The following is a 14,667-nucleotide window of genomic DNA, read 5'->3' as shown; positions in this document are numbered from 1 at the left end:
TCCCTCAAGATTCTAAAAGGAAAGAAAAAAAAAGAAAAAGAATAAGTGCAACAAAACGGATTAAGTCATATATGCAGCGACAGTACACACATAGCATGATCAGACGTAAAAATAAGTAAAGGCCTCTGCTGATAAATTTGAATGGCCATAAAAGACATAGCCAGGTTTAGAAAAGCAAGTCATAGGAGCTGCTGGCCAACAAGTTAACATGTTAGCAATTTATGGCATTTGCTGATATTACTCAGAGCAGCATACTGTTATTTAAGAGTTCCACTGAGATTCTCTCGTGCATGTAAAGTTCTTGTGTAGCAGCCATGTTTCATAATATTAAAAATAGAAATAAAATTGTAGAATGAATGAAAAGAACTAAAGCATTGTTAAACAATTTTTAAAACAACACAGGAGGCCAACATGGCCAAAGTTAACGCTAACACACTTTCACTGTGGAGATCTACAGTACCCGCATCTCAAGGGGATAAGTAGCAGCCTGCGGGGCAGGATCGTGTGATATAATTTAGCCCACTCCAGTCGCCAAACGAGTCCGAATGTACCTAGGGTTTCCTTTGCATGATGCCAGGCACAGAGTGTTTTCCTCAATTTGCCTTATGAGGATTCCTGTCCATCGACCGACCTCAGTTAGCAGAGGAGCTTGAAACGATTCATTCCACAACACTGGGATGGTGGAGACCAGCTGAGACATTACAGCAGTCCGCAGCCGCACAGGATGGCCCAGCTTTTTGTTACCGCATTTCATCTCCACTGCGCCACAATCAGGAGAAGTTTCTGCATGAGCACCACGGAGAAATGGCGGTTCCGTAATTCTTGCCACAGACAAGCAGGCTTTCAAATCGTAAGTTGTGGGCAAATTATCCGAAATAGTGGTCGCAGCCTGCACTGGGGATAATGCTGGTGAATTGCCTGTCTGTGTCGGTAAAGCAGGGGGGTGCGATGCAAGAGGGCCTTCAAGCTTAGTCCATTTAGCCTCTGGGGACAAAATGTTGTCAGCTACATCTGAGAGCAACGATGTTGTGCTACTGTTAGGTATTAAGAAGCCTGTGTGTTCGATGTTCCAACTTTATATTTGCTCAAAATGACTTTCCGGGGTAGAAGAGCTGGTGATACTTCTGTCTGCTAAATGTTCCCGGACAACTTGCTTGTCAAGGGAGAGGCAGATGGCATAGATTGATGGCTGCAATATTGAAGTTAAAAGAAGGTTTCCTCGGAGCTTCTGCAGTTTGCATCCATCTTGTAGGGCCGCCCACCGGAAGTCCCTTCACCTTAATTTTAATATAAAAAAAAAAAGTTTAAATTTGTTTGCTAGTGTAATCTAATATAAATTTCTATCAGGCCTGTGTGTTTTGCTGACATACAGAGCCTACTGTGTCTACTTGCTGCCCTCCCTAGTCTATGAGCCACGACTCATATGTGTTTAACCTTTTTTTAATTTCCCCCCCAAAAAAATAATTTCAATCATTTTTCTAGTGTAATCTAATAGTATTTTCTATCAGGCATGTGTGTATCCGACATACATAGCCTACTGTTTTTAATAGCTGCCCTTCCAAGGCTATCAGCTTAACCTTTTTCTTTAAATTGCCAAAAAAAAAGTCTTTAAATCATTATGCTAGTGTAATCTAATTGTATTTTCTATCAGGCCTGTGTCTAACTGTCTATCTGACTTACACAGCATACTGTTGTTAATTGCTGCCCTACAAAGCAGCCAGCCAGTGCGACCACTCATAGAGTCATATGTGCATTGCACTTAACATAATTTTAATATTAAAATCTAAAATTTTAAAATATTTTGCTAGTGTCATCTAAATTAATTTTCTATCAGGCCTGTGTTTTTGTCACTTACACAGCATACTGTGTTAAATTGCTGCCCTACCTACCATCTACGACTCATATCTGCCAGCCTGTGTGCCAGGCCCAACTAGCCAATTAGTGGCACCAATCACAATTCTTGTAACAGTATATAAAAAAATTAAAATCATAATTTTTTGGACTGCAAATATTCAGTCTCCTAGTGCCATTGAATTGCATTTACCTCCTACCTGCCACTGCCAGCCTTTTGTGCCAGGCCGTCTAGCCAACTATTTACACCAATCATAATTGTTGTCACAGACAGTATAGTTACTAATTAAAATTAAAAAAATTTTGATTGTTGATCTTAATCCTCAGTTTGCTCGTGCCCTAGAATTGCACTTTTCTACTGCCTTCCAAGCCTGTGTGCCAGGCCTACTTGAAAAATATTTACACCAATCATATTTGTTGTGACAGTATTCTTAATAATTAAAAATTAAAATTTTTGGTAATAGTTGTTGAGAATCCTCAGTTTGCTGGTGCCATTGAATTGCACTTTCCTCCTGCCTTGCAGCCTGCTGTGAGCCAGGCCCACCTAGCCAATTGTTGCCAGCAATCATATTTCTTTTAACAGTATTGCAAAAGTTGTCAATCATCACTGTTTTGACTGTCAGTAATCAGTCTCCTAGTGTCCTTGAATTGCATCTACCTCCTGCCTGCCAGCCTTTTGTGCCAGGCCGTCAATTTAAACCAATCATAATTTTTTGTCACAGTATAGTTACTAATTAAAATTAAAAAATTAATTATTAGACTTTATTAGGGTAATTATATATCTAACAAATCTATCTATTTCTCTTCTATCGCTTCTATCTAACTATCAATCTATGTATATCTATCCTATCTATCAATCTATATTCTGTCCGGGATGTTTTGAGACAGCCACTTTGGGAATGTTAGTTGATTTAGGCCCATTATGGCTTAAAAGCAGACTCTGCATAAACTATGTAATTTTCCATGGGAGTTTTGCCAGGGATCCCCCTCCAGCATGCAACAGTCCAGGTGTTAGGACCCTTGAAACAACTTTTCCATCACTATTGCGGCCCGAAAGAGTCCTTGTAGGTTTTAAAGTTCGCCTGCCTATTGAATTCAATGGTTCGCGACATCACTAGTGAGCATCACTATATATTTTTTTATTTTTCTGAACTCTTGCACTACATCATTGCTGCCTGGTTGTCAGGACTTTGTTGAATTATGTCATGGTTTATCGGTTGTGTGCTTTGCAATGCTTTTTTATTTAAAAAAAAATAATTAAATAAAAATAAATTTTATAAAACAATGACATTTTTGATACACGATTCATCCTTTATCCTTGGTGTTGTATTTATTTTGAAAATATACACAGAGTGAAATATACAAATAAAAACACATAAACAACTTTAAAAACATTGCATCTACATCATACATTCCCTCTTAAAGGGACAGTGAAGTCCAAAATATGCTATCTTGATTCAAATAGGGCATGTAATTTTAACTTTCCAATGTATTTTTATCACCAATTTTGCTTTGTTCTTTTGGTATTCTTAGTTGAAAACTAAACCTATGTAGGCTCATATGCTAATTTCTTATAACTTGAAGGCCGCCTCTTATCTGAATGCATTTTGACAGTTTTTCACCACTAGAGGGCATTAGGTCATGTGTGTCATATAGTTAACATTGTGCTCACGCATGTGGAGTTACCTAGGAGTCAGCACTAATTGGTTAAAATGCAAGTCTGTTAAAAGAACTGAAATAAGGGGGTAGTTTGCAGAGGCTTAGATACAAGGTAATCACAGAGGTAAAAAGTATATTATTATAACTGTGTTGGTTATCCAAAACTGGGGAATGGGTAATAAAGGGATTATCTATCTTTTTAAACAACAAAAATTCTGGTGTTGACTGTCCTTTTACTACAGAAACCTCCAAAAGCCCTGCATAATGAATGTGCTAAAACATAACCTTAACAACTTAACAATCAATTCTGTACTGTGTATGGTATCTATTGTTAAACCCTTAAAGATGGGCTTTGTACCCTGTACTGAGGTTGATTTCTTGTCTTTGAGATTACAGATAGCGGTAAGACCACGCTATTTCTGCATTCCTGTCAGTGGGGTGCTTACGAGGCGGCCCATCTCTTGTTCAGCACCTGGGTACAGCTTGCTGATTGGTGCCTAAATGTACCCACCAATCAGGAAGCACTATCGAGGGTGCTGAACCAAAAATGGGATGGCTAACAAGCTTACATTCCTGCTTTTTCAAATAAAGTTACCAAGAGAACGAAGAAAAATTGGTAATAGGAGTAAATTAGAAAGTTGCTTAAAATGGCATGCTCTATCTGAATCATGAAAGAAAACTATCACCTAGATTACGAGTTTTGAGTTAACAGGGGTGCGGTGCTAACGCGCAGTATATGCTCACCGCTCACCTACAAACAATGATGGTATTACAGATTTTTTTAAACCCGGCGTTAGCCGCAAAAAAGTGAGCGGATAGCAAAATTTAGCTCCACATCTCACCTCAATACCAGCGCTGCTTAAGGTAGCGGTGAGCTGGCTAAACGTGCTCATGCACGATTTCCCCATAGGAATCAATGGGGCTGATTCGGCTGAAAAAAAGTCTAACACCTGCAAAAAAGCAGCGTTCAGCTCCTAACGCAGCCCCATTGATTCTAATGGGGAAATACTTTTTATGTCTACACCTAACACCCTAACATAAACCCCGAGTCTAAATGCTCTTAATCTTACACTTATTAACCCCTAATCTTCCGCCCCGACATCGCGACACCTACATTATATTATTAACCCCTAATCTGCCACTCTGGATACCGCCGCCACCTACATTATACTTATGTACCCCTAATCTGTCGCCCCCAACATCGCCAACATCTACATTATAGTTATTAACCCCTTTTCTGCTGCCCCCAATGTCGTTGCAACCTACCTACAATTATTAACCCCTAATCTGCCGTCCACAACGTCGACGCCACTATAATAAAGTTATTAACCCCTAAACCTAAGTGTAACCCTAACCCCCCCTAACTTAAATATAATTTAAATAAATCTAAATAAAAATACTATTATCAAATAAATTATTCCTATTTAAAACTAAATACTTACCTATAAAATAAACCATAAGATAGATACAATATAACTAATAGTTACATTGTAGCTAGCTTAGGTTTTATTTTTATTTTAAAGGCAATTTTGTTTTTATTTTAACTAGGTACAATAGTTTTTTTTTTTTTTTTTTTAAATACTGTTTTTATTGGGAAATAGAGAAAGTTATCCAGTACAAGTTGGAGCAAAGTGTCCATGGCAATACAATGATATAGAGATCAACCGTTGTACATCACAGTGCATACAATGATATAGTTGTGAATCAGATTTCTCAATCCCCTTTACCTTTAACTTTTTTCTCTCTTGCTATGATCCAGCCAAAAATGCAAACATACATTAACTATACAAAACTCAACCAGTAACATTGATCTATTCAGTTAGATGGAATGGGGCTGATTCGGCTGAAAAAAAGTCTAACACCTGCAAAAAAGCAGCGTTCAGCTCCTAACGCAGCCCCATTGATTCTAATGGGGAAATACTTTTTATGTCTACACCTAACACCCTAACATAAACCCCGAGTCTAAATGCTCTTAATCTTACACTTATTAACCCCTAATCTTCCGCCCCGACATCGCGACACCTACATTATATTATTAACCCCTAATCTGCCACTCTGGATACCGCCGCCACCTACATTATACTTATGTACCCCTAATCTGTCGCCCCCAACATCGCCAACATCTACATTATAGTTATTAACCCCTTTTCTGCTGCCCCCAATGTCGTTGCAACCTACCTACAATTATTAACCCCTAATCTGCCGTCCACAACGTCGACGCCACTATAATAAAGTTATTAACCCCTAAACCTAAGTGTAACCCTAACCCCCCCTAACTTAAATATAATTTAAATAAATCTAAATAAAAATACTATTATCAAATAAATTATTCCTATTTAAAACTAAATACTTACCTATAAAATAAACCATAAGATAGATACAATATAACTAATAGTTACATTGTAGCTAGCTTAGGTTTTATTTTTATTTTAAAGGCAATTTTGTTTTTATTTTAACTAGGTACATTAGTTTTTTTTTTTTTTTTTTAAATACTGTTTTTATTGGGAAATAGAGAAAGTTATCCAGTACAAGTTGGAGCAAAGTGTCCATGGCAATACAATGATATAGAGATCAACCGTTGTACATCACAGTGCATACAATGATATAGTTGTGAATCAGATTTCTCAATCCCCTTTACCTTTAACTTTTTTCTCTCTTGCTATGATCCAGCCAAAAATGCAAACATACATTAACTATACAAAACTCAACCAGTAACATTGATCTATTCAGTTAACTTATTGATTAATCCGTTCAGGCAGAGTGCGTAAATCTTGGGTACACTCTATGTGGGAAGAAAAAAAAAAAAGTGCAAGTGCAAGAACCGTCCATCATCTATACTAAACTAGGTACAATAGTTATTAAATAGTTATTATCAGCCAATCGGAATTAAGGTTGAAAAAATCCTATTGGCTGATCCAATCAGCCAATAGGATTGAGCTCACATTCTATTGGCTGTTCCAATCAGCCAATAGTATGCAAGCTCAATCCTATTGGCTGTTCTAATCATCCAATAGGATTTTTTCTACCTTAATTCCGATTGGCTAATAGAATTCTATCAGCCAATCGTAATTGAAGGGACGCCATCTTGGATGACGTCATTTAAAGGACACGTCATTGTTCCAGTCGCCGTTGAACAAAGAGGATGCTCCGCGTTGGATGTCTTGAAGATGGACCCGCTCTGCTCCGGATGGATGAAGATAGAAGATGCCGCCTGGATGAAGACTTCTGCCCGTCTGAAGGACTTCTTCTGCCTGGATAGGATGAAGACTTCAGACCATCTGGAGGACCACTTCTGCCCGGTTGGGTGAAGACGTAGTGTTAGGTTTTAGTAAGGGGGGACTGGGTAAGTTTTAGAGTAGGGTTGGGTGTGTGGGTGGTGGGTTGTAATGTTGGGGGGGTATTGTCTTTCTTTTTACAGATAAAAGAGCTGATTACTTTGGGGCAATACCCGCAATAGGCCCTTTTAAGGGCTTTTTGTAATTTAATATAGGGTAGGGCTTTTTTTTATTTTGGGGTGCTTTTTTATTTTATTAGGGGGATTAGATTAGGTGTAATTAGTTTAATAAAATTGTAATTATTTTATTATTTTCTGTAATTTAGTGGGGGGGTTTTGTACTTTAGTTTATTTCATTTAATTGTAATTAATTGTAGTTAATTTAGTTAATTTATTTAATGATAGTGTAGTGTTAGGTGTAATTGTAACATAGGTTAGGTTTTATTTTACAGGTAAATTTGTATTTATTTTAGCTAGGTAGTTATTAAATAGTTAATAACTATTTAATAACTATTCTACCTAGTTAAAATAAATACAAAGTTTCCTGTAAAATAAAAATAAACCCTAAGATAGCTACAATGTAACTATTAGTTATATTGTAGCTAGCTTAGGGTTTATTTTATCGGTAAGTATTTAGTTTTAAATAGGAATAATTTAGTTAATTGTAGTAATTTTATTTAGATTATTTAAAATTATATTTAAATTAGGGGGGTGTTAGGGTTAGACTTAGGTTTAGGGGGTAATTCACTTAATATAGTTGTAGCGTTTTTGTGGGCGGCAGATTAGGGGTTAATAAATATAGGTAGGTGTCGGCGATGTTAGGGACGGCAGATTAGGGGTTAATAAAATGTAACTAATGTTTGAAAGGCGGGAGTGCAGCGGTTTAGGGGTTAATATATTTATTGAAGTGGCGGCGATGTCCGGTCGGCAGATTAGTGGTTAAAAAAATTATTTAAGTGTTTGCGATGTGGGGGGGGGCTCGGTTTAGGGGTTAATAGGTAGTTTATGGGTGTTAGTGTACTTTTTAGCACTTTAGTTAAGAGTTTTATGTTTCGGCGTTAGACCATAAAACTCTTAACTACTGACATTTAAATGCAGTAGGAGTCTTGACAGGAGAGGGTCTACCGCTCACTTTTTCCAAGACTCTTAATACCGGCGTTAGGCAAATCCCATTAAAAAGATAGGATACGCAATTTACCTAAGTAGATTTGTGGTATGCTTGAGTCCCAGAAAAAAAGTGAGCATTACACCTGTACCTGCCAGACTCGTAATACCAGCGTTGGGAACCTCGCTTTTAAAGGCTAACCCAAGACTCATAATCTAGGCGTATAAGATTAAAATCAAAGCATAATATTATTTATTGCAAATAAAAACACAATTATTACATTTATGACCTTAGATTTTATTTATAAAAAAACATATGCATAACATCAAAATATGTATATATATGTAACATAAATATATATTTACAAATGAGACAAGAATACAGATATCAGATCAAGTACAGATTCTTAAATATTAAAAATATCACTCATTCCTTTGAAAAGCACAGTGTGTCTTTACATTTTATGTCTGTACATGGAAACAATGCAAAAGGTATAGACATTGGAATAGTGGAATTGTTTGCACCAAAAATATGGGACATGAACAGATTACTCAGACAATGGGAGACCTTTTGGATCAAACAATTAGGCAGTCTCCAACCACAGGGTCTGAATATTGAAATGGATATTCATGCATTTCTAATGTAAACCTTCATCTTTGTTTTCATCAAGATTCTATAGTTTAGGGGTTTTGACAATTCTGAGGGATGCTGGGCATTTATTAATTGATTAAAGGGACAGTCTACACCAAAATTGTTATTGCTTAAAAAGATACTACCCATTGCCCCAGCTTTGCACAACCAACATTGTTATATTAATATACTTTAAACCCTCTAAACCTCTACATTTCTGCCTGTTTGTAAGCGACTACAGATAGCCTCTTATCAGATCTTATATCCGATCTTATCCAGCATGGACACCTTTTTTAAGTATTTATTGTAATGGGTCAAACTAGAGAACTTCCATTAAAAATAACTCCCAAGTATACATTTAATTCAATTGTACTTCAGGTAGTCACCACTCATGACAACAACCATGGGCACATCAATCGCAACAGGTGTTTCATCCCTTCCACCAATGACCATGAGGCTTTCTCAAGCATCATCATTTGCTAGACTCTAGATTCTGTTTTCTACAGCTTCAATTTTTAGAACTAAAGTACAAGAAAAACAGAGAAAATAGCATGAAAGTGCAATGCAATGGTTTTCATAATGCAAAATTGAACGTTCTCTGGGGAATTAACGGCCCTTTAAAAGATGAGTGATCTATTCTGTTAAAATAATAATCAACTTTGAAGATATATATTGAGATAAACAATATTCTTTGGAATGCAGAATGCTTAAAGCTTTTATATGGAGGAATGTTTGTAAAAAGAGTAAGCAATATTATTTTCCACAAATCTAGGTTGTTTGACATCTGCAATCTCTGAAGTTGCAGACAGATGAACAAGCAGCAGTCTTACTTATGGTGAGTCAGTTCTCTCTCTCTATCTGTCTTTCTCTCTTTCTTTCTCTCTCTCTCTCTTTTTTTCTCTCTTTTCTTTCTTCTTTCTGCTTTGGATACAGTTACACTTTAGTAAATAATTAATGGATTAAGGTTAAGAAGCAGAAGTCTTACTAACGGTCAGTCTTTCTTTTTTATTATGGTTTAAAAAAAATGATATCAAATAAATGTTTATGGTATATAGTAAGAGAAAAGAAACAAAGTTACAAATAAAAACAGTTAGCCAAACCCACTTAAACAATTTAAAAGGACAGTAAACCCAAACATTGTCTTTCATTATTTAAATAGAGAATACACATTTTAAAAAGTTTCCAATTTACTTCTATTATTAAAAGTGTTTTATTCTCATTTTATTCTTTGTTGAAGGATTACCAAGATAAGTAGCATGCACATGACTGAGGCACTACATGACAGGAAATAGCACTGCCATCTAGTGCTACTACTAATGTATAACACTGCTGCAAAACTGCTGCCATATAGTGCTGCAGACACGTGCACACTCCTGAACTTACATCCCAGCTTTTCAACAAAGGATAACAAGAAAACAAAGAAAATTTGATAACAGAAATAAACTGGAAAGTTGTATAAAATTGTATGTTCTATCTGAATCATGACAGAAAAAAATTGGGTTTAATGTCCCTTTAAGTCTTTCTGGCATTGAGGCAATCAGGCAGCACCTGGGGCCTGGGGCCTTGTTCAGTACTAATATTTTTATAACCAAAGTATTTCTTCTGAAGAGTTGGGATGATTTAGGGCTAGATTACAGCAAACGGGCGATAAATTAAAACGGGTGATAATTAATCAGCCATTGCAAGTCATTGGTTATTGCTACTGCAAGCTCAGGCTTAATTTTATAAAACAGAACTTCCGCGCGGAGATGGGGTAAGTAGCGCAGCACTGGCAGCAATTTTAAATATATATGTATATGCTTGTATACATATAAATGTATGTGTTATACACATAGTAACACATAAATATATATGTATATGCTTGTATACATATAAATGTATGTGTTATACACATAGTAACACATAAATATATATGTGTATGCTTATATACATATAAATGTATGTGTTATACACATAGTAACACATAAATATATATGTATATGCTTGTATACATATAAATGTATGTGTTATACACATAGTAACACATAAATATATATGTATATGCTTGTATACATATAAATGTATGTGTTATACACATAGTAACACATAAATATATATGTGTATGCTTGTATACATAAAAATGTATGTGTTATACACATAGTAACACATAAATATATATATGTACATTAGCATATATAGTAAATATATATTTAAAATTGCTGCCATTGCTGCGCTACTTACCCCTTCTCTGCGCGGAAGTTCTGTTGCTGTTTCTGACACCATCAGAATGAGGCACCCGTAGGAGCCAATGGAAGCACACTCTTGTGAGCACAATACTTCCCATCAATGCCAACATGAGGTCATGTTTGCATTGCTGTGAACTTGTAATACCAGTGCACATTAGCTATCGGTATTACACAGTGGAGCTCAAATATCGCTTTCATAAAAGCGATATTTAGTGCTCCACTTGTAATCTGGCCCTTAATGTTTCTAACTAAAAAAAAAAGTATTTTAAGAATTTCAATGTTGCTCCAAAATGTGTTCACCCTCTCTACATAAATGTGTGGATTAGAGTATACATCTTTAAGAATTCAACAGTGATGTAAAATATCTTCCAGTTCAGGGCTAACAAAACTAAACAGGGCCAGATTATGAGTGGTGCACTAACTGAAGTGCAAGCAATATCAGGTTTATTGCAAGTGTTTGCACACGACGGCGTATTACAAGTTAAGAGTAAACTTGTTTGCTCGAGCACTGCTGAAGCGTGACTTCAGAGCATTGGTTAACTTTTATGCAAAACAAAAAAGTAGTACAAAAAAACCCATAAAAAATACATTACAGAATACAGTTTCACTCATAAAAACACTATCTGATTAAAAAAAATGTAAAAAAAAATATTGCATTAAAAAATTATAAGGGCTCAAAGTTATAAGGGGGCCAATTTATCAATGTCTATCCGACATGATACGCTGTAGCGTATCATGTCTGACAGACATCGCTGAATGCCTACAGCATACGCTGTCGGCATTTAACATTGCACAAGCAGTTCACCAGAACTGCTTGTGCAATGCCCCCTCTGCAGATTCACTGCCAATCAGCCGCTAGCAGGGGGTGTCAATCAGCCCGATCGTATAGAATCGGGTGGATTGCAGACCGCAGCCTCAGAGGCAGTGGACCAGTTATGGAGCAGGGGTCTTTAGACTGCTGCTTCATAACTGCTGTTTCCGGCGAGCCTGAAGGCTCGCACGGAAACAGGGGCATCAAGCTCCAAATTTGGTAATTTGATAATTCGGCGCCAAGGTCTCGTGTTAGAAAAAAAGACTGCTGCAAAGGCCTTTAACATAGAGATATATACAGTATATATACGTGGTCGGGTGTTTCCGCACTCCATATACTTCTATGGAAGAAGAAGTTAACACATTGGCCATCATTTTCTTGCACGTGTGGGGTTTGCGCAAACTTTTTACTTTCAACTTGTAATGACAGTGCAACCCGATGCATGCAAAAAGCCTCTGTCTATCAAAGGAAACGCCCTAAAGGGAGCGCTAATTTGCACTCTACTTGTAATCTTGCCCTTAGAATGATATACTTGCTTAATTTTAACCGCTGGATTAACGCAATATACTTTCTAATTTTTAACTAATTTAGCTAAGAATGTACCTGATTTATTTCCAAAACAATATAATTTCCTACTTCTTTTCATATTGGCCTCTCTATCCTCTTGTAAATAAAATGTATCTTTCTTTCTCTCTCTCTACTTTCTTTCTTTCCTTCTTTATTTCTCTCTTTCTCACTTTCTTGCTTTCTTTCTTCTGATCTGAATAAAGTTACACTTTAGTAACACATTAGTAGATTAATTAATGCATGTAATGTGTGAAAAGACTTAAAATCTATGTAGGCGTATAACAAAAAACTACTTGCTATGTTGACTTTGACAAATTATATTACTTAATAACTTATGGATGATGTAGTATGGTTCATATATATTTCTGTAACAACATATAACAATATAATAGATAACGTTATCTTTATTGCCAGGTTCTCAAAGTTAATATATTTGTCCACTTAAAGTGTGGTGAACTCACTGAGATCAAGTGCAAGCTGCAATCATATTACACAGGGCAAGAACATACAGCAAGAGAGGATGAAGAATTTACAATGGACTATCTGTTTGGTGGTCATATTACTGTTAGGGGGGTCATGTTTGAAGGTGCAATACAGAGGGTGAGTATGCAAGCATGAATTGTTTTTTTGACTTTACAGTTATTATCCGCATTTATTTCCAAAATAAATTAATGATTTAATTCTGCTTCTTTTATTTAAAGTGATAGTCAATGCTAGCGTTGTACAAACGCTAGGATTTACTATTGAAACAAATAAAGGGGATTTTTATTCATGAAGTATAAGATATTTCATGTAGAAAGCTCCTTTATTTGTTTTAACCGATCGCCGTTCTTAGCTGCTACAGCAGCCCACGGCTAAAAAATATTTTTGCTAAGAGGAGACGTTTTCACCTCTTAGCCAATAGCCGTGCGGTAAATCCGGCTTGGCGCCCATGGGAGCTGGATTTACCGCACGGCTAGTGGCTAAGAGGTGAAAACGTCACATCTTAGCAAAAAAATTTTTAGCCGTGGGCTGCTGTAGCAGCTAAGAACGGCGCTCGGTTGAAACAAAAAAGGAGCTTTCTACATGAAGTATATTGTACAATGCTAGGATTGACTTTCACTTTAATTATATTGTAGAGAAAGTGAAGAGTATATAAAATAAATGTATATGCTAATACTTCCCAGCAACATTATTACTTTATTTGTACAGTTCTTCAAAGGGCCATTCTAATCCAAATCAGTGAATTTTAATTTTGAATAGAAGCATTTTTGCTAAATACATTTTTTAGCAAACACATTTCTAATAAACGTTATCACTGTTTCAGCAATAACGTTTACTGGGTATGGGGAATGTGAAGCATGATGCTGGTTCACTAATGTACATTTAAACTTTTAGGGCTAGATTACAAGTGAGCTAATGTTCTCATTGCTATGAAGCATTGCACTCACGAGAGTGCGCTTCCATAGGCTCCTATGGGAGCCTCATTCTGATGCTGTCAGAGATGGCATCAGAACCTAAGCGCACCGAAGGGGGTAAAGTAGCGCAGTGATTGCAGCATTTTTAAATATATACTGTATGTATATGCTTATGTACATATATATTTATGTGTTAATATATGTATGCACACATATTAACAAATAAATATATATGTATACAAGCATATATATATTTACTGGGAACACACAGTTCCCATAGTTGTTATCAGTGCCATTTTTTTTTTCTAACACCCCACAACGGCTAACGTTAAAGCCCCAAAACTGCCTAGTGCAGTTGTTTTTATTTTAAAAAAATGCTCAATTTCTTTTTAACTAAAAAACTATAATACCCTCTATTTTGAGGGCATTTGGGGCACTTTTAGAAAATTCACCAGAGATCTGTGTGCTAATTGCTACTGCGAGCCCATTTGCGCGCACACAATTATTTAGCTTGTGATCTAGTCAAATCTGCATTGAAATGCCTCTATTGTTTAGTGATGACACTTCAAAAATATTCACCATACTTTGCACTAAGTTACCACACTAGAGATATTTTAATTCATCAGAAATAACTTTTTGCACCAGATTTTTGAATATATCTAATTTAACAACTTTATTATTTTAAAAACGGAAAACACATATTGGCTTTTCAGGTGGCTATTTTTATCATACATGCTCAATTTATATTTCTATAAACACAATAGGGTCCTAGTTGTATATGGGTTACAAATATTCCTCAAGATGTTAAAAAAAATTAAAACAAAACATAAACCCCTTTTAAACCCAGCAAAAAAGTTTGTTTAACCAATTTGAATGTAAGAAAACGGCTAGATTACGAGTTTTTGTCGGTAAGGGGTGCGTTGCTAACGCACAGTTTTTCCTTACCGCTCACCTACAGTAACGCTGGTATTACGGGTCTTTAGAAACCCAGCGTTAGCCGCAAAAAAGTGAGCGTAGAGCAGAATTTAGCTCCACATCTCACCTCAATGCCAGCGCTGCTTACGGTAGCGATAAGCTAGCAAAACGTGCTTGTGCACGATTTCCCCATAGGAATCAATGGGGCAGAGCCGGCTGAAAAAGTCTAACAC

General features: G+C 36.3%; 1 protein-coding gene across 1 annotated transcript in view; it reads left to right on the top strand.

The window, feature by feature from the left end:
• The window catches only part of LOC128638476 (carboxypeptidase O), a 145,251-nt gene that overhangs the window by 21,957 nt on the left and 108,627 nt on the right, over window positions 1-14,667 (top strand). Inside the window, exons 2-3 of the mRNA XM_053690448.1 lie at window positions 9,292-9,354; window positions 12,537-12,722. Coding sequence (XP_053546423.1) covers window positions 12,643-12,722 — 80 coding nt within the window. The 5' untranslated portion in view covers window positions 9,292-9,354; window positions 12,537-12,642. The remainder of the gene's footprint in view (window positions 1-9,291; window positions 9,355-12,536; window positions 12,723-14,667) is intronic.

Source organism: Bombina bombina, chromosome 1, assembly GCF_027579735.1.
Source record: "Bombina bombina isolate aBomBom1 chromosome 1, aBomBom1.pri, whole genome shotgun sequence".
NCBI lineage: Eukaryota > Metazoa > Chordata > Amphibia > Anura > Bombinatoridae > Bombina > Bombina bombina.
The sequence above is the reverse complement of the archived record's forward strand: the minus strand, read 5'-3'. Positions and strand labels throughout refer to the sequence as shown.